The sequence below is a fragment of the Rhinatrema bivittatum genome, chromosome 1 (assembly GCF_901001135.1).
Source record: "Rhinatrema bivittatum chromosome 1, aRhiBiv1.1, whole genome shotgun sequence".
Lineage (NCBI taxonomy): Eukaryota > Metazoa > Chordata > Amphibia > Gymnophiona > Rhinatrematidae > Rhinatrema > Rhinatrema bivittatum.
The window spans coordinates 726,303,331-726,327,338 of NC_042615.1; the positions used below are offsets into that span (position 1 = coordinate 726,303,331).

Consider the following 24,008-nt stretch of genomic DNA (forward strand, 5'->3'; position numbering starts at 1 on the left):
AGCAGAGATCTGGAAATGGGCTGCCTTTAATAAAGCTAAACTCCAACAAAGCAGAGGTATTAACTCTACATACATCCCTCATGCTTCTTGAAATGTTAACATTGGCTCTGAACTACATCCTTCTCTCAGTAAAATCTGAGGTCTGAAGCCTGGGCATCCTTCTGGATACTAAATTAAACATGGAAACTCAAATTGCCTCAGTTGCAAAGAATGCTTTCTACTACCTCCAGCAACTAAAGTACCGGTAGCTAAAACTATATGTGGAGTCAACCTGGCCATTCTGATATATGTATTTGTCCTCTGCCGACTTCTGCAGTGCACTGCGTGTAGGTCTCCGACAAAAACTCCTAAAATGTCTACAGTTCATGCAGAATGCTCCATCAAGGATGTTATCTGACTACAGCTATAGAGATGGCATTATCCCATCCTTCAGAACGTACACTGGCTACTAATCCTTTACTAGACTCAATTCAAAGCCATTTGTGTTGCCTTTAAGTTATTAAATAACCAGGGTCCAACCTTTCTGAAGGATCATGGTCTCACAGACTAAAATCTGAAAAGAGGCATTTCTACAATTCTTGCTCCTAAAGACTCCAGGTTGGCCCGAACATGTAAGTGTGCCGCCTTCTCTTTCATCCCAAGGCTCTGGAACATTCTCTCAACATAGGCCAGACTAGACACTGACATGAAGGTAAAGAGCTGGCTCTTCCATCAAGCTTACTCTTCTTAGCTTAGCAACATCAGTCAGCTTGTCTTTCGGTCCAGTTGTCAGAATATCCCCATGGTCATTCTAGTAAACTAAAACAATCCTCCTACCTCTGACCCCCTCATGCCACTACTTTGGCTCTCGACTCTTGTTTTTACCATTTGTTTTGGCTGTTATGTATTTAAAAAATGCATGCAAATCACCAAGGCTCACATTAGTGGGTCTGTGGAGTTTTATGCAAGTATTTTATAAATTATGTGGCAGTAGCTGCACAGTTTATAAAATACCAAGTATTATGCCCCAAAAGGGTTTGTTTTTTTTTTTAAATTTTAGATTTTTATATTCCATTTATCGGCACTTCAAACCGGATTACATTCATGTACTGTAGGGCTTACAATCTAAGTTTGTACCTGAGGCAGTGGAGGGTAAAATGACTTGCCCAAGGTCACAAGGAGCAACAGTGCGACTTGAATGCTGGTCTCCCCAGTTCATTGCCCGCTGTTCTAACCACTAGGCTACTCCTCCACTGATGTATGTATGAGTACGCTTGTATATTTATAGTGCAAGACATACTTTATCCATTTTATAAAATTTTGTGATTATATTTTGCAAGTATAACAATGCATGCATAACCCAGAATTAAATGTGGCAGCAGGTATTTTATAAAGAATGTGTGTACTCCACTTCTGAAAATACTTTTGTGCGTATATTTGCAGTCACCAGTTAACCCTGACCTCTCACCACTTCACACTGACTATCCAAAAACTGTAGCCAAAAGACAACTGCTATTTTACTTCTGCAACTAAATTAGTAATCATAAAAGTGTATGGACAAGTTTTTTGTTATGTATGTATGTATGTGTGTGTATGTATGTGTATGTATATGTATATATATATATATATATATACTTGTCCATATATACTTGTACAAGTACTTCTGAGCTCTGTCCTGGAATGTCCCAAACCACACCCTTTTCTTCCTGTTAACATTTACATGCAACACTGCAAGTACTTGCATACTCATGCTATTTCCAAAATAGCATGTATGCATGTACATGCTACTTACACATAAATGTTGATTTTTGTGTGAAGTCACTTAGTAGCTCTTTCAAAATTTTCCCCATAATGTTTAAGTATTATGTTAATTTATATACATAAATGATTTCATAATCCTGTATCTTGCTTTGAGTACTTTGGTAGGAGAGAGAGTAAAATTCTTCTAATAAATAGCCATATTTTAATAAGCTTTGGGCTATATAGGATCAGATATTGATCTGGATCTATTTAAATTCTTAGTTTTATATGATAAAAATATAGTCCCAAATTGATGTTAGGAAATTTGCCTCTAGTTCTGCAGTTTATTCATCAGTTATTTGTAGTTTTATGCCACCCTCCACATTCAACTTACTTAACATTGCTTGTTCTGCTGTGACCTTAGAAGGAGAAGATGAATGCCTGGTTATTAGCCCTAGTCAATGCCAAATGTTATTGTACAGTCTGTAAATATCCAGTGGAGGTATGCAGTAGTAATATTTTCATGGATGGAATGGTGTGTTCCTGATCTATTTCTCACTTCATTGCATGCAAAGTGGTAAAATCAGATTTTTTTTTTTTTTTTTTTTTAAAGAATCCACAAAAAGTTATTTCAAGTATTGGTTTACCAAACTATCATAAAAATAATAGCTCATATGTATATTCAGATCCAATTTATTCCAGTTGAGGATAGTTATGCATTTTCTATTTCTAGCTGTGACACAACTGAAATGATGTATACATTTCTGTGATCAGTTTCTGTCCTTGACAGTGAGCAGAGATATTAACTTAACATATGTGTAAGTTGTTTCATGGAGTATCAGGAACAGAAATATTGCACTTATCCTTTCATGCTCCCATATATGGAAAAGGGAACTGTTATCAGCTGTTTGGTAAAGCAAAATATGCTGTTAACTGAAAAAAATTAACTTCATGGTTGCATTTCCCTGCTGTAATCACATGGCCTATATCATATATGCAGATATGTAGACTTGAGTGGTAAAGAATTCTACTAAACTGGGACAGTAAACCCTGCTATCTCATGGATTTAAGCATGCAGTTTTCTTATTAAGAGAGCATGGGAAAGACAATATATTTCCTTATTGAATTATAAAACTCTCTTAAACCTCTTGGACAGTAGCAGTAAGATGTATTTGCCTTACATTTTCAAACCACCCCACCAGTGAATGCACTAGGTGACTACAATACAAAAAAAAATGAAAACAATTGAAAAAATTACATAATGAAAACAAAAGCATTTTAAAAATTATATAGGATAGACCAGGGGGCTGGCGGGTCTCTGCTTGGAGTTTGCCGAACAGGGAGGTTTCAGCATGGTAAGGGCATATCTGGCTGTTCGGTTGATTTGAAATGCTAGGAAAGAGAGGGAACAGAGTTCCTGGGAATGTGGCAGATATTGTTAGTAATAATATTTCTGCATTTCTTTGAAGTTGGCACCCCTGCCACATCTCAAAGAACCTTGCTCCCTGCCTTCCTTGTTCCCTGCACCTATCCCCCTGAAACGTGTGTGTGGCGCACCTCCTTTCTTGATTTCCTTCTTACTCTCTGCCCTTTCACATCACACCCCTCTCATTCACTCCTTTCCTTTCTCTTCCCTTCCTTCTCTCACCTCCCTTCTCTTCACTCACTCAGGTACCTCCAATAGGCTGGTGGGGCTTGGCTTCCCCACTGATGATTTTCTTGGTCAGCAGGTCTTGGTGCCTCTTCTCCCATTTGAGGCCTGGCCTCCTCACCATTGGCTTTCTTTATTAGCATGGGTAAAAAATAAATAAATTCCTTTTTGTGATGAATCTGTCCACAGGAGGGAAAAGCATAGCAGGCTGGCTAAATAAGAACATAAGAAATTGCCATGCTGGGCCATCAAGCCCAGCATCCTGTTTCCAACAGAGGCCAAACCAGGCCTCAAGAACCTGGCAATTACCCAGACACTAAGAAGATCCCATGCTACTGATGCAATTAATAGCAGTGGTTATTCCCTAAGTAAACTTGATTAATAGCAGTTAATGGACTTCTCCTCCACGAACATATCCAAATCTTTTTTGAACCCAGCTACACTAACTGCACTAACCACATCCTCTGGCAACAAATTCCAGAGCTTAATTGTGCATGGAGTGGAAAATAATTTTCTCCAATTAGTCTTAAATGTGCTACATGCTAACTTCATAGAATGTCCCCTAGTTCTTCTATTATCCGAAAGAGTAAATAACCGATTCACAACTACTCATTCAAGACCTCTCATGATTTTAAACACCTCTATCATATCCCCCCTCAGCCGTCTCTTCTCCAAGCTGAAAAATCCTTAATCTCTTTAGTCTTTCCTCATAGGGGAGCTGTTCCATCCCCTTTATCATTTTGGTCATGTTGCGTCTGAGGTGGACCCTTGGCCCGAGGTGGGGTTGACGCAACCCGTAGGTAAGGACCTTGGGTCTCCACCTGTCAGCAGGTGGAGTGGGCTGAAAGGCAGAAGGCCGCTGGAGCTTCACCTATACCACCCCTCGTTCCCCGCGAGTTGAGCCTTTGGGTGCTGGGGCTGGCAGGACTTAGGTGGGCCTCTGCATATAGCTGCAGGCGCGCGATGGTACAGTTCTGCTTTGGACTGGATAATGTCCTGGAAACCCGGGCGCCGATGGAGCAAAGGCAGACAGAGGGCGCTCGAGCAAAGGTAGGCCGAAGCTTGATGAATCCACATCCAGGAAGTAGACAAAAGATGTTCAATGGCTAGGCTTGAGTTAGGGCTGGTGGCAATCCAGAGGCAATGGCAAGCAAGGCTAAGGTCTGATCATGGAGATAGTCAATAGTGGTCAGGCAAAGCGGAGGTCAAAGTTCGTTTAGTCATCTGAAGCATAAGCAGAGTAGGAACAATGAGGAACAGGAACGCAGGGAAGAGACTAATCTCTAGTAGCAACGATTACTTGACCAGCGAGAAGACCTTTTAGGCAACGCTATGAAGCAGAGCCTGAGCTTAAATACTATGAACAGTTTGACGTCATCATCCGGGGCTGTGGCTAGGTTCCTGCCACGGTCCCTACATTAGGATCAGTGATGCTCGCGCCTAGGTAGGGGCGCAGCGCGAGTGGTGGCGTCTCTCCACGGGCGACGCGGAGAGGCCCGATGAGTAGTAGCATCAGGACCGGGAACGCTGGAGACTGTAGCAGGACCGGAGGCACTGGGGGAAGCCAGAGGATGGAGTTGGCGGCCCCCTGCCGCCAGCGAGGAGGAACCAGAGGCTGGAGTACTTGTGGAAAGGTGAGAGGGCCATGCCGCGGGTCTGCCGCGGATGGCATGCGTAACAGGTCTCCCTTCTCCGTACTTTCTCCATCGCAACTATATCTTTTATGAGATGCGGCAACCAGAATTGTACACATTATTCAAGGTATGGACTCACCATGGAGAAATAGAGAGGCATAACATTTTCTGTTTTATTCACCATTTCCTTCCTAATAATTCCTTATGTTCTGTTTGCTTTTTTGACTGCCGCAGCACACTGAATCGACTATTTTCAATGTATTATCCACCTAGACGCCTAGATCTCTTTCCTGGGTGGTAGCTCCTATATGTATCACCTTGCATTTATGTACATTAAATTTCATCTGCCATTTGGATGCCCCATTTTTCAGTCTTACAAGGTCCTCCTGCAATTTATCACAATCTGCTTGTGATTTAACTGCTTTGAATAATTTTGTATCATCTGCAAGTTTGAATACCTCACTTGTCGTATTCCTTTTGAAATCATTTATAAATATATTGAAAAGCAAGGGTCCCAGTACAGATCCCTGAGGCACTCCACTGCCCACCCCCCTCCACTGAGAAAATTGTCCATTTAATCCTACTCTGTTTCCTCTTTTAACCAGTTTGTAATCCATGAAAGGACATTGCCACCTATTCCATGGCTTTTTACTTTTCCTAGAAGCCTCTCATGAGGAACTTTATCAAACACCTTCTGAAAATCCAAATACACTACATCTACCGGTTCACCTTTATCCACATGTTTATTAATCCCTTCAAAAAAGTGAAGCAGATTTGTAAGGCAAGACTTGCCTTGGGTAAAGCCATGCTGACTTTGTTCCATTAAACCATGCATTTCTATATATTCTGTGATTTTGATCTTTAGAACACTTTCCACTATTTTTCCTGGCACTGAAGTCAGGCTAACTGGTCTGTAGTTTCCCAGATTGCCCCTGGAGCCCTTCTTAAATATTGGGGTTACATTAGCCACCCTCCAGTCTTCAGGTAGAATGGATGATTTTAATGATAGGTTATACATTTTTAACTAATAGATTTGAATTTCATTTTTGAGTTCCTTTAGAACCCTGGGATGTATACCGTCCTGTGCAGGTGATTTACTACTCTTTAGTTTGTCAATCAGGCCTACCACATCTTCTAGGTTTACTGTGATTTGGTTCAGTTTATCTGAATCATTACCCATTAAAACCTCTGGAATCAGTATCTCCCCAACATCCTCTTCAGCAAAGAAATCATTTAATCTTTCCACGATGGCCTTATCTTCTCTATGTGCCCCTTTAACCCCTTGATCATATAACAGTCCAACTGACTCCCTCGCAGGCTTTCTGCTTCAGATATATTTAAAAAATATTTTACTGTGAGTTTTTGCCTCTGCGGCCAACTTTTTTTCAAATTCTTTTAGCCTGTCTTATCAATGTCTTATATTTAACTTGCCAACGCTTATGCTTTATCCTATTTTCTTCTGTTGGATTCTTCTTCCAACTTTTGAATGAAGATCTTTTGGCTAAAATAGCCTCTTTCATCTCGCCTTTTAACCATGCCGGTAATCGCTTTGCCTTCCTTCTACCTTTCTTAATGTGTGGCATACATTGGACTGTGCTTCTAGGGTGGTATTTTTTAACAATGTGCACACCTCTTGCACACTTTTTACCTTTGTAGCTGCTGCTTTCAGTTTTTTTCTAACTATTTTTTTCATTTTATCAGTTTCCTTTTTGAAAGTTTAGCATTAGAGCAATGGATTTGCTTACTGTCCCCCTTCCAGTCATTAATTCAAATTTTGATCATATTGTGATCACTATTGCCAAGCGGCCCCACCACCGTTACCTCTCTCTCCAAATCTTATGCTCCACTAAGAATTAGATTCCTGAACCAATTGCTCCATAAAACTGTCATTTATTCCATCCAGGAACTTTATCTCTCTAGCATGTCCCGATGTTACATTTACCTAGTCAATATTGGGGTAATTGAAATCTGCACTACCAACTTGGTTAGCTTCCCTAATTTCTCTTAGCATTTTACTGTTAGTCTCACCATCTTGGCCGGGTGGATGGTAGTATTCTCCTATCCCTATATTCTTCCCCAACACACACGGGATTTCTACCCATAAGGATTCAATTGTGCATTTACTGTCATGCAGGATCTTTATCCTGTTGGACTGTATGCCATCCCGGACATAAAGTGCCACCCCGCCTCCTGGATGCTCCTCTGTCATTGCGATATAATTTGTACCCCGGTATAGCACTGTCCCTTTGGTTATCCTCCTTCCATCATGTCTCTGAGATGCCAGTTAAGTCTGTCATCATTCACTGCTATATATTCTAATTCTCCCATCTTACTTCTTAGACTTCTGGCATTAGCATACAAACATTTCAAAGATTGTTTTTTGCTTGTATTTTCATTCTGCTTTTTAATTTTTTTCATACAGTTTTAAATACAAAAGATAACATTTTTAAATTGAATTCTAAAAGAAATGGGCAACTAATATAATGCACTTCAGATGGGCTTAGTCATGGGTCCTGAAGTGTTAGCTTGCTAGCTACAGGATATGAAATGCAGATATCATGAAAATCAAGAAATTGTGGATCAATGTGTTATACGTGTTTTGGTGTTATGCTAGATACCAGGATCTCTATGAAACCTCAGATTAAAAATTTAATAAAGTCTGAATTCTTCAAATTTAGGGCCTGATTAATTAAGACTTTTCCTCCATTCTGTATCTATGGAAAAAAGCTTAATGAATCTCACACTTAGAATGCTGAGGAGACTTATGCTTAAACCTGTAGTGTACTGGTACTTACTATACTCCGTTGTATAATTTACAATAGTGATTTGACCTGGCTTGGCACTAGATTGCACCTCCAGCAGTCTTCCCATCCTGTTGGGATTAGATCTGATGCTGTTAGCTCAAAAGAGTGGAAATCCTTTTTCATCCCAACCTTGTTGCCTTTAACGTAACAACCTGGAAGTTGAGCGCTCGATGAGAGCAGATCTCAACTTATTCACCGATAAGGTTGAAATCCTAATCTAGAAATCTGTCAACTAGGAGCAGCTTCGTCTTTAAGTAGAATAGATATTTTAAGTGGTGTCTACAAAAGTCATTTGACCCTTTCTTATATTGTCCTCAGCATCTGTTACAATACCACCTTCATATTTCAAACTCAGGTTTTGCCACATCTTTGGTGTGAGTGCGTCTCAGTGCTATAAGATCCTTCCAGTACAAGGTGGACAGTAAACCAATCTTCATTCATCTGTTAATAACTCAATTCATAAAAGAACTGTTGTCAAACCGCCATTCAAACCTCTTGTACTGTGAGATCTTAATTTTCTTTTCTAGTTAATGAAGCCTCAATTTGAGCCTCTGAAATTGGCTTCCCTGAAATTTTTGACTTGGAAGATTTTTCTCATTTCCATCACTTTTGGCAAGAAGTGTTGGTGAACTGTAGGCTTTTCACTATCCTCCTTTTTAAAGTCTTATTTTAATAACAGAGTGGTTCATTCCAAGTTTCTATCAAAAGTAGTCTCTCCTTTTCACACCTGTCCATCATGCTGCCTATATCTTTCCCAAGGCTGCATGCTCATGATGACAAGAAAACCCTTCATACTTTAGACTGCAAAAGAAGAATGCAGTTCCATTTTTAAACCAATCAGCTTTTCATATCCTATGGGAGCTGCAGTCACTAAGTGAACCTCAACTAATTTAGATTGTTTGAATGCATCCAGCACTGTTATAATTTAGCAAGATTACAACTCATTCTGTTAAAGCTCAAGTAAGAGTTATTATGTCTGCTGTAGTTCATCTTTGTGCAGTGCCCATTGAGTACATCTGTAAAGCTGCAATTTGGTGGTCTGTTCATACCTTTACATCCCACTACTGTCTGGATAGCCTCTCGAGAGTTGATAGATTTGGACAGACAGTTTTGCATAATCTGATTTCTCTGTAGTGCAGTCTCCATGGTGGGGATCAGGTTGCTTCCTAAGTAAATGCTTCGCAGCAACCCGTAGCTTCAGACTCCACATATGTAGTGGCTAATACAGCCTACTTACCGACAGAAAAAGCAAAGTTTTCTTAGCATAAACTGTTTTCTGTAGATAACAGGATGAATTAGTCATGGAATACTTGCTTTTTTCCTTGGAAAGTTGACTATATAGCTAGATTTAGCTCTGGTATTGACTGAGGAATCTTGAGGCAACATCGAGCAAGAATTAGCACACATGCTCAGTAGACCTCAAAGCTTTACTTTGTTGGAGAGATGCCTTAATCGCATGTAATGGCTAATTCATCCTGCTATCTATGGAAAACATGGTTTATGGTAAGCAAATTTGTCTCAATCAGTCATTGGTTAAAAGCAGGCCGGAATGTATCTTATCCAGCACTTGACTACGTAGGGGCCCCAGTTCTTAATAAAACTGTAGATCCTCAAAATGTGAGATTTTAAAACTGATTCCCTAATAAGCTACCCAGGCTTCCCCAGTGTCAAACATAGATCCCTGAGAGACACCATGCTTAAGCTCCCAGGGGGAGGATATGGAATCATCCATGGAGAGTATGATTAGCTTGATTTCTGACTCCCAGTGCCACCTACCTTGTTGGCTTTTTGTTTTGGGCAAGGATTTTTCTTTTCAATCACCAGTGCTAGCAATTTTTAGTTACGTTTTTAATATATAATTTATTTATATAGTTGTATATTTGATTAAATTTAAAGAAGATCATAGAAGGTTGGACTTAATAGACCTATTTCTTAACAGTTCTCAACTTGTCATTTTTAATTTCTGGGGAGCTACTGGTATCTTATTCTGTTACTCTTCCCTAGTCGTCATGACCTATCGTTTGGGAGTGTAACTAAGACCAGGAACTTGAAACCATAAGTTGCATTGTAGCACTTACTGTCTTGCCTCTTCCTGGAGTTGTCTTTTCTGCTGGCTTGGCTGGAGAAGGTCCTCTGCAGCTTTGGGCTCAGAAGAGGAGATAGAGGAAAGTATTAGCATGAGCCCTTGTGTTTCTGAAATCAGGTTTAGTAAACTTCAAAACAGTAAGTAAAGTGCAAAATGCCTAGAAATTTCCTATGTGGTCTGTTTTGTTTTGTTTTTTTAAATTATTTTTTAAATATGAAACTTTGATTTACCATTTCAAGGCCATTCCTCTTGTGAGTCAGGACCTTTGCGGCTGAAAACTAAACAAAAAAAAAATGCACATTTTTCTCCAAGGATAAGCAGGATAATAAAGCCCCACATGTGGATGATGTCATTTAGTAGCAATAAGACAGCATTCCTGGAACGCTGGGCATGGACATTGTTTAAAAATACAATCCTAGAGGCACAGTCCAGATGTATTCCACGCATTAAGAAAGGTGGAAAGAAGTCAAAACAATTACTGTCATGGTTAAAAGGCAAGGTGAAAGAGGCTATTTTAGCCAGAAACACATCCAAAAATTGGAAGAAGGATCCATCTGAAGAAAATACGATAACACATAAGCATTGTCAAGTTAAGTGAAAAAGAGAATTTGAAATGAAGAGAGAATTTGAAATGAAGTTGGCCATAGAGGCAAAAACTCATAAGAACTTTAAAAAATATATCAGAAGCAAGCATCCTGTGAAGGGAGTTGGTTGGATCATTAGATGGCCTAGAGGTTAAAGGGGCTCTTAGGGAAGTTAAGGCCATTGCAGAAAGACTAAATTAATTCTTTGCTTCCATGTTTACTAATGAGGATGTTGGGGAGATACCAGTTCCAGAGATGGTTTTCACTGTGAACCGGGAAGATATAGTAGGCCAGATTGACAAACTAAAGAGTAGCAAATCACCTGGACCGGTTAGTATGCATCCTAGGGTACTGAAGGAACTAAAAAATAATTTCTGATCTATTAGTTAAAATTTGTAACCTGTCATTAAAATCATCCATTGTACCTGAAGACTGGAGGGTGGCCAGTGTAACCTCAATATTTAAAAAGGGCTCAAGGGGTGATCCGGTGAGCCTGACTTCAGAGCAAGAAAAAATAGTAGAAACTATTCTAAAGATCAAAATTGTAGAACATATAGAAAGACATGGTTTAATGGGACACAGTCAACATGGATTTACCCAAGGGAAGTCTTGCCTAACAAATCTGCTTCATTTTTTTGAAGGGGTTAATAAATATGTGGATGAAGTTGAACCGGTAGATGTAGTGTGTTTCCATTTTCAGACAGCATTTGACAAAGTCCCTCATGAGAGGCTTCTAAGAAAACTAAAATGTCATGGGATAGGAGGTGATGTCCTTTCGTGGATTACAAACTGGTTAAAAGACAGGAAACAGAGGGTAGAATTAAATGGTCAATTTTCTCAGTGGAAAAGGGTAAAGAGTGGAGTGCCTCAGGGATCTGTACTTGGACCGGTGCTTTTCAATATATATATATATATATATATATATATATATATATATATATATATATATAGCAAGCAAAAAATGTGGCAATTTTCACTCTACTAGTGCTGAAGCTTATATACAAACTCCCCAACATACAACAGTCGGAGTTAATAAGCACTATTATGATGTTTAATAAATCATTTAAAAAATGTGGTTTATTTTGAAAATATGAAATTTTATTAATATTAATATAATTTTATTAATAGCTTCAACCAAATCACTAATTTGTGTGAATAAATATTCACACAAATTATTAGTGATTTGGTTGAAGCTATTAATAAAATTTCATATTTTCAAAATAAACCACATTTTTGAAACGATTTATTAAACATCATAATAGTGCTTATTAACTCCGACTGTTGTATGTTGGGGAGTTTGTTTGTTTGTGTGTATATATATATATATATATATATATATATAAAATCTGGAAAGGAATACGATGAGTGAGGTTATCAAATTTGCAAATGATACAAAATTATTCAGAGTAGTTAAATCACAAGCGGATTGTGATACATTGTAGGAGGCATTGCAAGACTGGAAGATTGGGTAATTCTAATGGCAGATGAAATTTAATGTGGACAAGTGCAAGGTGTTGCATATAGGGAAAAATAACCCTTGTAGTTACACAATGTTAGGGTCCATATTAGGAACTACCATGCAGGAAAAAGATCTGGGCATTATAGTGGATAATACTTTTAAATCGTCGGCTCAGTTTGCTGCAGCAGTCAAAAAAGCAAAGAGAATGTTAAGAATTATTATGAAGGGAATGGTTAATAAAATGGAAAATGTCGTCATAATGTTTCTATATCGCTCCATGGTGAAACCGCACCTTGAATACTGTGTACAACTCTGGTCGCCACGTTTCAAAAAATATATAGTTGTGATGGAGAAGGTACAGAGAAGGGCAACCAAAATGATAAAGGGGATGGAACAGCTCCCCTATGAGGAAAGGTTGAAGAGGGTTAGGGCTGTTCAGCTTGGAGAAGAGACGGCTGAGGGGGATATGATAGAGGTCTTTAAGATCACGGGAGGTCTTGTATGAGTAGATGTGAATCGGTTATTTACACTTTCGGATGAGGACTAGGGGGCATTTCATGAAGTTAGCAAGTAGCACATTTAAGACTAATCAGAGAAAATTCACTCAACGCACAGTTAAGCTCTGGAATTTGTTGCCAGAGGATGTGGTTTGTGCAGTTAGTGTAGCTGGGTTCAAAAAAGGTTTGTATAAGTTCTTGGAGCAGAAGTCAATTAACTGCTATTAATCAAGTTTACTTAGGGAATAGCCACTGCTATTAAGTGCATCAGTAGCATGGGATCTTCTTGGTGTTTGGGTAATTGCCAGGTTCTTGTGGCCTGGTTTGGCCTCTGTTGGAAACAGGATGCTGGGCTTGGTCTAACCCAGCATAGCAATTTCTTATGTTCTGTCTTTTTTTTTCATCATGGTCTAAAGCAAAGTCAGCAAGTTCAAGAGTCTCCTGTGCGACAGTTGCAAGATGTCTGTGATGGATCATCACCTTGATTGCATGAGTTGTTTAGATTTAGAGGATGACATCCCTACTTTGTAACATGTGCTCAAGTAAATCACCTGGAGCATTCAAGCTCTGAAAATAATACAAATTAGATATCTTCAGGAAGACATTGAAGGTTGATGACACTTCAACACTTAAAGCTTTGGTATTGAAGGATGAGAACCACTGCAGACCTTAAAAATTGAGGGAACCAGTCTCTTATTTGTAGTTGGGATATAATCTCCAGGTAGGTGCCCACCTGAGCACCAGTAATAATTAGAAGTAATGTTTTGATATAACAGCCAAAACCGAGAGAAGTTACATGAAGACCAAGATCTTGGATTTCAAAAATACATTCCCATTTTTCAAAAGTTTGTATCTTCAAAAGGAATCAGGCTAGAAGAAGATGGGTGATGTGGAACAACAGTGACCCAAATTTGAAAGGAGCTATAATAACAGCAACAAATCTTTTATGTAATGGTGGTTAAAGAGAATTGGTAATTATAGCTTTGGGAAATCTTTGGACAAAAGTTTGGAGAAAGGTGAAATAATGGGATATATTCTTTAGAGTTTGTGTGTGTCTGGGATAATAAGCAAGCCAGAGAGAGTTAATTTTAGTGTCTGTTTTTCCCACCCACTCAACCCTTGATTTTTAGGCATTTCTCACTAAAAATCAATCAGGCTCTTATCTAAATCATACTGTTGTACCAGCCCATATTAAAAGTGTAATCATCCCCTTGTAGGTCAGTAGCTGATTAAATTTACAGGTGAATTTACTAATTAAAGTACTCTAATTCCAGCTCTCTTAGTATCCTAAACTTAACTAGCAACTCAACAAAATTAAGATGAAGGCAGCAGTCCAGCAGCAAGAGGGGGGCTTTCCAGTCTTTTCCATTGAGTGGAAAAGACTGGAATCATGTGTGATTTTTTTTATCCGCCGGTGAGAGATTGTATGTGTGCACTCTGTGCAAAGAGCTCCTGGCTCTCAGGGAACATGTCTGAACTCTGGAGGCTAGAGTGGCAGACTTGGAGGAGCTGAGGCAGATAGAGAGGTACATTGATGAGACCATATGGTGCATATCTCCCAATATCAACTCATTTATACTCCTTCCAAATTTGGCAGAATGAAGGACTAAGAAGCTGGTTTATATTATATGTGCTGCTTATATCAGTTGAACTTGCCAGAAATGGACAAATTTACTAAACCAAATGATTAGTTAAGTCTTTTCCAAGAAAAGTGGCCATATAACTTCTATCTGTGTAATCTGTCTCCCATCCATTTGCATCTCTTGCATCTTGTAGGTGTTAGGTGGTTTACAGATTCTCTAGCGGTGTTTAGGCATGCACAGTTGGCGTGTAGTGAATGTTGCTAGTAGAATCACAAAAACGATTTAATTTGCAAGCACTAAACTTGAAGGGAGTTTTAACTGCTGTTAACTAGTGAATACTTCTGTGCCTTTACTGTAAATGAGGCTTATCTGAAGATATTATGTAAATTCTTCACAATTGACTTGTAGATAGAGAGAAAAAAAGACAAAATACAATTATCTGTGTCAGAGAAATAAGGTTACCTATTATATATAATTTCCTGGTAACCTACTTCTATTTTTAATCTTTTTAGAGTCTGTGCGAACGTATCCAGCTCTCATTTGCTGTTTGTAGAATTGGCATTTATACGGTAAGAGATGCCTATATTTTTTTGCTGGAATAACTGTTTTGGCAGTTATTTTACTTATGTTAAAACCAATAGTTTGAGTGAGGTCACATTAGAAGCTGTATGATGTAAAATAAGGCATGCATTTGAAGGGCGTTCATTAAACAGGCACCACAGAATCGTGACTATTTGTATACATAAGGTCAAGTGAACTCCTTTGATCTTTGATATCATGTAGGAAATGTTCATATTAACAAGAAAATGAGAGCTTTGATTTTAGTAGGTCTGGATTTCATCTATAATGATGCTAGGAATTCTTAAAATTTAACTTTTTTTTTTTTTTAATTTTTATGCAGATTTTCAGGTTTTAATAGTTTAGAGCAGTGGTTCTCAACCTTTTGTCTGTCGGGACACACCTGACAGATGGTTCTCAAATGCATGATACACTGAACCCATGATCGTCATGGGGCTAGATGTAAAAGTACAGTTTGCATCCACGGGAACCCCCCCTAACCCACAACTCATCCTACAAAAAAGATGTTCTGGTGTCATCTCAGTAACAGCAACTCAAACTCCTTCAACTACCAGGCTCAATAGCCCTACTTATGAAAAGACAGCAGTTTACCACCAGTGCATGTCCTCTTGAGAAAACACAACAAATTAGACTGATACAAACACTTACATGCTAGTAAAATATCTCACCTCAGTAACACACACAGAACCGACCTAACATACTCCTAGGATCTGCAGTTATGTACATAAACTAATCCGCACACAGTTACACCTGCATTATCTCTGTCTTTCACATACACACACACACCATATCAGTCACACCCCCATGACCAGTTTCTGTCTCTCACACGCCAATCATCTCCCAACCAGTCTTTTGACACACACACCAGTCACCTTCCTGAACAGTTTCTATCATGCCATACACACACACAGGCTTCCCACTCCCAAGTTCAATCTTACATATACGGGTTCTCACACACACCCACACACCCAGGGTTCTCACTCCCATGCTCACTCTCTCCACATGCACAGGCTTCTCATTCCCTTAATCACTTTCTTTCTCTCACATACACACACCCCAGTATCTCTCCCCCACACACGTCATCTTACAACCAGTCACTCTCTCATGCATGCACACACACACACAGGCTTCCCACTCCATGCTCTCTCACATATACAGGCTTCTCAGTCCCATGCTTTTTCACTCACCTCCCCAAAACACCAGGCTTCTTACTCCCATGCTTTCTCACATACCCAGATTTCTCACTTCCATTCTCTCTCACACACACTCCAATCATCTCCCTGACCAGTCACTTTTATTGTCTCTTACATATACACACATCACCTCTCTGACCAGTTTCTCTCAATCACACACATGCTCGCTCTCAATTATCTATATGCTCTCAATCACACACACATTCTCTCACTTACACACAGGCTGGCTATCTTCCCTCTCTCTCTCACTTCCTCCCCCACCCCCTGGAGCACAAATGGTAGCTGCAGCAGCCTCCTCCAGCCCAAGAAAGAAGAATCCCATCGGCTGCGGGAGGCTTATACTGCTGCCTCCTTTGCCGATTGCTGGCTGCTTAGATTGCTCCGGGCCACGCTACTGCATGGGGGCCGATACTGCTGCCGCCGCTACTTTTCCAACCGGCACGGCTCTTTCTCCTTCCTACGCACTGCACAGCATATCACCTCCTGTTCCGGGGCAGGCGTGGGAAGAAAAGGCTAGCCGTGGGTACCACAGCTTCCTCTTAACACTGCTGCCGTTCCCATTGGGCTTGAACGTGTTGTTAGCCCGGTGGCAATGGCAGCAGGGAAGGAAGAGCAGCAGGAGAGACTGGGAGCACGCGACACACCTGCCAGTGCTTGGCGACACGCCGGTGCGTTTTGACACACTGGTTGAGAAGCGCTGGTTTAGAGGCTCAGCTTCAAGAAGTCTTGTCATGCTGAAGAACTAAAATGGTTCCTGTTTGATATCTGAAATGTATAAATTTGACTTGGATAATACCTATTGTATTGTCATTTGATGATGGCAACATTTGAAAAAAGGTTGAATTAGCACAGATTTGAAACTTGTGAGCTTTAGACTAACTTTACCGTGCTTCCAATGGCCTCTGCTGTAACTCCCATTGAGGATGATGTAATAAGTCGCAATGACTCTGGCATGGATAGTGAAAGAAGAGAGCCCCATTCAGAGTTCCTAATTTAGAGTCCCCGAATGGATTTGGTCCTTTCATTGTCAGCTGTCAATGAAGGGACCAATCAGAGGCTAGCCAATGAAGAGAATAAATTACTGTAATATCAGTTGACCCACTGGCCTAACTCAGGTCGGGGGAGGGAAGGGAACAGAATGCATTGTGCTCTCAGGTATTATTTACTGTGTTTTACTTTACAATTTATTTTTTAACTTGGGTAGGCCTGCAAGAGGGAGGGGATTCTCCACTCAGCCCTCTTAGGGTCCTGAAAATTAACTTGGGTGAAGGGAGGGTTGGGAATTTGTGCCTCTGGTCATCACTTTTATTTTTTTTATGACGTGTAGTCTGCTTTTCTCCATTTATTTTAAGTTTGTATTTACAAGTTTGGGTGTACAAATGGCCCCAAGTTTAAATAAAAAAAACCCAAAACATTTACATTTAGTGTGCTTTTTTTTTTTCTTTTATTCATGGGGCATTCGCCTACCAATAGCTTCCTGCATTCTGCAGAGCTATAGGTTTTTACCATGTGTGTAAGCTGAAACCTGTGCTAAAATTTATCTCCAATTTTAAGATGGGTTTTATTTCATCATTCCCATTGTGAGGGCTAGATTTTGAAAGGAAGGCTCAATTTCATGAAAATTTGGTCAGTTTATGAAAGGATGGATCAAATGTATAAATGATTATGGAAGGGGATGAATGGGAAGTATGGATTAAAGCTTTGGTGACTGCAATATTGCTCACAAGTGTCAAATTTATGCCTAGATGAGTTAACCAGAAATAAAGGAGGAAAACATAATTCTGATTAAATAGGATTTTAGATAACAAAGTTATTAATTTTGGGTAACACTTGAAATGGCAGGTTCGAAAAGCCAAGAGCAGATCTAGTACCATTTGGCAAGGGTGGGAACAAGGAAGAAGTGTGGAACTGCAGATGTATTAATTTGACATTATGATGGACAAAGTAATGGAAACACTACTGAAGGATAGATTAGTGCAATACCTTGAAGGCAGTAGGTTAAAGGATCTTATACATCATCCTTTTACAAAGGAAATTTTGCCACACAATCTTGATTAATATCTTTGAGGTGACCACAGTAATAGTTGGGGTGTGGAGGGTAGTTGATGTAATCTTCACTGTTTTAAGTGGGGATCACTTTGGATATAGTGGAGCTATACCTGGGCTGGTACAATTTTCCCAGGGCAATGGCATCTCATCTCACCAGTTTTTCCTCTCAAATCCTCACCACAGACCCACTGATGATCTCTGGGCCTGTAAAGACCCCTTTCCTGAAGCTTTTCTGCTGCTTATTTCTACCCCACAACCCCTCTGACCTGTTTGCCTCAGTTGTTAGATCCCTTTCTTGATTGTGATAGGGAGGTGCACATAGGGTTTGTGAGAGGTACCACTGGCTTGAGGGCCTTGAAGTGAAAAGTAGTGGCATATGAGATTTCAGTATGGCCTTTGATATTGTTCCGTGATAGAATATTGGTAGTTAAGCTAGTCAGTTTAAGAAGTTGGAAAATGAATTATAAACTAGGTGAGCAATTGGTAAATTAACAGAACCCAAGAAAATGGTGGTTAACGGAGTCAATTCTGATGAAGGGCAAGTGTTCTTTGGGATGCCACAGGATAAGTGCAAAGTCCATTCCAGTCCTCTTCAATGGCTTCATAAGTATACTACTTCTGCTTAATATTTCTATAGTGCTACATGACACATGCAGTGCTGTACAAACATACAAAATGACAGTCAGTAGAGCTTACAATCTAATAAGTGACATAGAAGGACTAGAGAGAAAAGCATGCCTGTGTTGCAGATAATATGAAAATCTGCAAAACAGACTTGCCGGGGATAGATAAGATGAGATTACTTTAAAAATTGGAAGAACGGTAACATTTCTGGCAGCTGTGCTTTAATTAAAAAATATACATTTGGATTCAGAAATTCAAGGGCGACATTCCATTTTGAAAGAGAAGAACAAATGATCACCAAATTGGAAAACAACTTGTGGGTTATCTCTGATATGAAGGTAGCCAGGCTGTGTGGAAGGGTGCCATCTTGAGTGATCAGGAGGAATTCTGTCTTGTTAGTGTTGAGTATCAGGTTAAGGTTAGACAGGAGTTTGTTAATGGAGAGGAGGCAGGAGTTCCAAAAAAGTACGGTCTTTTGAAGTGATTCGGTGATAGGAATAAGGATTTGGACGTCATCTGCATATAAGTAATGGGTTAACTTTAGATTGGAAAGGAGATGACAAAGCGGGAGAAGATAGATATTGAATAACGTAGGGGATAGCGAAGAGCCTTGAGGAACTGAATGGTGATGACTCTTTGCTATTGATCTTAACTTTGTAGTATCTGTTCTGGAGGAAAGATTTGAACCAGTTTAGAGCTTTGTTTTTGATGCTGATCTCGGATAGTCTTTCGATGAGATAATCATGGTTGACCATGTCAAAGGCGGCCGAAAGATCAAGGAGGATGAGCAAGCAGGGATGTTTGTTTTCTAGATTCATGAGAATGTTGTCTGACAGAGATAAAAGAAGAGTTTCGGTACTGCAGGATTTGCGAAAGCCTAATTGAGCCGGGGAGAGGATGTTGTTATTTTCAAGAAATTCAGAGAGCTGTTTGACTATTCTTTCCAGGATTTTGGCAATGATCGGAAGATTAGCAATCGGGCAGAAATTTGCTGGGCTATCTGTAGAGAGATTTGTTTTTTTTAATAAGGGTTTTAAGATGGCAAGTTTGAGGGGTCAGGGACCAGGCCCTGTGATAGAGAGGCGTTGATGATCTGGGTGATAGGCTTAGCGACGTCTTTAGTGCAGGCTATGAGAAGGTTAGCTGGAATTGCATCTGAGAAGAATTGCATCATATCTGAGAAGATGATTGCAATCAGGTTTCATAAATAAAGTGATCAGGAACTGATCATGTGTTTTCTTAATCAGTAAATCTCAAAAAGAATTTTGGTGTTCTTGTTTCTCCGGTGTAAAACGCAAATAATACTGTATGTTCAATCCATTGAGCCACTCTGCAAACTATACTAATGAGGCTCTTGATCCTCACCACAGGATAAAATATCATCTATCCAGAACACACTTACAGCATTCTGTACCTTGACTTGCCCGTGGCCCAGCTGAGGCAGGTGCAATTTCTACAAAACACTGCTGCCAAAGTAATTTTTGGCGTAGTTTATTTGATCATGCTTCCCATGATTTGCAGAAGCTCCACTTAATCCTACAAAGCACAGGAAGCCAGTTTAAAATTCTATACTTGCTTTTCTGAGCTGTTTGTAGGGCCCAACCATACTAGCTGGCGGATCATCTTCTCCCCTATGCTCCAGCTAGATCTTTACACTTCTTTCAGGAGGAACTATTACAAATTCCACCTTCCTCAGTCTTGAGTTTTGAAGGGACATAATGTTCTACATTTTGCTTCCAAGCCCCTGTTTTATGGAATGTTGCCTTTTGATATCTGTGCCGTACTGAATGATTTGAAACTCATTAAGCATGTTAAAACTTGGCTATTTAATCAAGCATTCAATTGTTTTATAACTGGGTTTTAGTAATTTTAACTTTGTAGTAAATAACCTGGTTTGTCACGAGCTCCTTAGGATTCTCCTGAGGACTATTCATGAATTTTACCAATGTGACTACATTTTAAGTACATTTTATATATTGCTCTATTTTTAAGCTTTATTACATTGTGACTTTGTGTTTTACATTTTACCTTGTTAATCTCTTGGCTTCTTCTGATTAGTTGCAGCATATTAAAATACATAGTACCTGAATGTAATTCACTTTGAAGCGCTGAAAAAAAAAAGTGCAAAAAGTGGAATATAAATCATAATAAAAATAAAATAAACCCCCGCTGGACCCCCAGGGACTTTTGGCCAGCTTGGGGGGGCCTCCTGACCCCCACAAGACTTGCCAAAAGTCCAGCGGGGGTCCGGAATGATCTCCTACCGCGAATCGTTTTCCGTACGGAAAATGGCGCTGGCCATACGCCGTACGTACAGCCATATGTACGGAAAAACGATTCGACTGCAGGAGGTCGTTCCGGACCCCTGCTGGACCCCCAGGGACTTTTGGCCAGCTTGGGGGGGTCTCCTGACACCCACAAGACTTGCCAAAAGTCCAGCGGGGGTCCGGAACGACCTCCTGCAGTCGAATCGTGTTGCCATACGGCCGGTGCCATTTTGCGCAAAATGTGTGATCGGCTGTATGGCAACACGCCGTATGGCAACACGATTCGACTGCAGGAGGTCGTTCCGGACCCCCGCTGGACTTTTGGCAAGTCTTGTGGGGGTCATGAGGCCCCCCAAGCTGGCCAAAAGTCCCTGGGGGTCCAGCGGGGGTCCGGGAGTGATCTCCTACGCTCCTGCCGTCGGGGGACAAAAACAAAATGGTGCCGGCGCTACCTTTGCCCTGTCATATGACAGGTCAAAGGTAGCGCCGGCGCCATTTCTACAACGCACGGAGGTCCGAGAGTAAAAGATCACACCGGGACCCTTCCTCTGGACCCCAGGTAATTTAAGGCATTTTGGGGGGGTTCGGGAGGGTGGGGGATTTATTTTAAAGGGTCGGGGTGGGTTTTAGGTTTGTTTTAGTGTGCCGGTTTTCCCGCCCTTCCCGCAGTCACCCCTTTCCCTTCCTTCCCACCCCTCACTTTCACCCCCTCTTTCATTCCCTTTCACATACCATCATTATAAAATACAACTAAAAGCTGATTAAATAACAAGGGATCTGCCGCTGCCTCCTGAAATTGCAATCATCACCAATAAAATGGAGTTCTCTACTAAGTATTCTAGAGCTTTGGAGCAGTGAAATAGAAGATCATCTTTCAAGACCCTGGCAGTGTTACATTACTGGGAGTGGGGATCCTGAGGAAAGGTTCTTGAACCAATGTAAGCAGCCTTCTATATGGAACAAGTTGTTCTTTTAAGCATATAGTCCCCGAAATTATGCAAGGCTGTAAAAATAAACATTAGAATCTTAAATGAGGACCCCAAGAAAACAGTAGCTGGTGCAATTCTTTTAATGTTGGACTAATGTGACTTGTAAACAAGACAGGCTAGTAGGTGAGTAACCAAATTTTGTATTAGCTGAAGTTACTTAAGCATTTTTGCTCAAAGATCTAAATATAGTGAATTATAGATATTCAGACCTGGTTATGACTAGCACATAACCCCACCAATGAATTGTCGCTTGGGATCTCTCCTTGCTGGAGGCTCTCCTGGTGTGGGATGGGAACCTCACCAGCAGCCATCGCACAAGGTCCATCCTTCTCCTTGCTGACAGGGTATGGGAACCCCATCAGCACATCACTAAATGGTGCTGATACTCTGATCTGCCTGCTTAAGTGCATCATCAAGGGTGACAACTTGGCCTTTGATAACATTGGGCAGGCAGGTCAGAGTATTGGCAGGCTGCACATAATGCAACTTTGTAAGGGACAAGCAGGAAGGATGAAAATTCTTAATGGGCCAGCTTTGGACCACGGGCCATAGTTTGCCCACTGCTGTTGGAGACCAATGTTTCCGTTTGTTATCTAACCTTGATGTGTTGTATAGTTTTGTGAGTTGCTGTCAAACTATAAAATCATTGTAGAATGATTACTGAATATTCTGAGTAAGCAAAACATTGATTTGCTGTTGGAGGAGCCAGTGTTTACATCTTTATGGGCTGTAGAGCATTTAATAAATTAAGGGCAAGATACAGTATAAAATATTTTGTTCTTAATTTAATACACAATATCCAGCCCACAGTTATTCATGCTTTCTACTTTTCTAGGTCATTGCTGTTTTTCTTTTAAAGGCAAATAAGATGCTTTCTATATATGTTTTGCTGCTGTTTTTCCCCATTGTTTGTGTTTGGTGAATGAATTGTGGGCAAGCTATTGTGGCTTCTTGCCCATATTTAATGCTGATGTCATGCTGCACAACATAATATGTATTCCAAGTTTTAGATGTTGGTAGGGCAGCTTTGCATTTCCAAAGGGGATAATGACGTTCCATCATATTATAATGAAGCTGATAATATTACTTGCCAGAGAGGCTAAAAACAATAATTTAAATATAACAGTAGAAGATGTCAGAGAAAAGACCAGTTGGCTCATACATTCTGCCCAGTTATTTTTGCCCATACTCTAAGGATATATCCCAGCTGCCAACGGTAGAAGCTTGACTGCTTTTATGCTATTACCCCTTATCTAAGTCTGTTTTTTAAAATTTTGTATTGGTTCACCTTACTGCCAAGATGCATGAGGTTCCTCAGTAGCTTTATTTGAACTTTGGATATAATTCTTATCCAGCAATGAATATATTCTTGCAGGAAAGTTTACCAAGTCCTGAATATTGTAAAAGGGAACCTTTCTGGACTATGTTGTACTGCTTCTGTCAGTCATTTTACCAGTTGTTTGTAATGTTATAGCTACAGCAAGACAGTCATTAAGTCTGATTTGTTTTGGTTGATACATTATACTGGATATATCTAGTGCTGATGACCTTGCTGAAACTTGACCATGGCTAGTTAAAATGCATGGTTGGATCATAGACTTGATCAATCGTAATTAGCCCGAGGAGCTGCTTGTTCAACCATGCAAGGTTATAAGAAGTAGATGTTTAAAGAGAGAATCAAAGCAAAACAATTTAAACTTGGCACAGGTCATTTCTAAGGAGCAGGTTTGAGATGTGGAATTTTATAGCACATTTCTATATTTTAGCATGTTTACCTCATACAATATTTGGATGCTGTTTCTTTATTGACTTTGGGTTTTTATGGGGGGCTGTTTACTAAGAAAGACTTGGAATTAGGAGGAATTGAAGCCACACATTTGGTTGTCTGAGAAAAGAAAGGGGTATGGGTGATCTATGATATATTGATTTTTTTACTGCAAGACATTGATATTGGTCTCATTGTTTTCAATACTACAAGTACCAAGTTACCAAAGATTTTATTTTCAGTGTCTTTAAAAATTGGACTAGAACATTTATATATTTTATTTATTTTCACAGAGAGTAATGAAAATTAAAACATTTTTTCAGCATCATCATATTTCCACAGCTTTCTTTACTATCTTTTAGGCTGTGTTTTTATATCATAATTAAGTAGTTATTCAATATTCTGTTTGTGGCACTCGACTGGAATTGCTTATTCCTACTTTATTGTGTCCTCTTGCGTTATGTTCATTCTGAGTATGTCATTCACTCAAGTACGTAAACAACATATAAAACAAGAGTATACTGG

At 39.9% G+C, this 24,008-nt stretch overlaps 1 protein-coding gene across 13 annotated transcripts in view; it reads left to right on the top strand.

Annotated features, from left to right (window-relative positions):
* Nucleotides 1-24,008, top strand: part of ARL15 (ADP ribosylation factor like GTPase 15) — a 1,022,750-nt gene that overhangs the window by 54,016 nt on the left and 944,726 nt on the right. For 10 of the 13 annotated variants that reach the window (XM_029577371.1, XM_029577444.1, XM_029577362.1 and 7 more), the window contains exon 2: nucleotides 14,530-14,586. The exons of the other annotated variants lie outside the window; for them this stretch is intronic. In XM_029577371.1, the coding sequence (XP_029433231.1) occupies nucleotides 14,530-14,586 (57 nt within the window). The remainder of the gene's footprint in view (nucleotides 1-14,529; nucleotides 14,587-24,008) is intronic. 13 annotated transcript variants of the gene reach the window in all.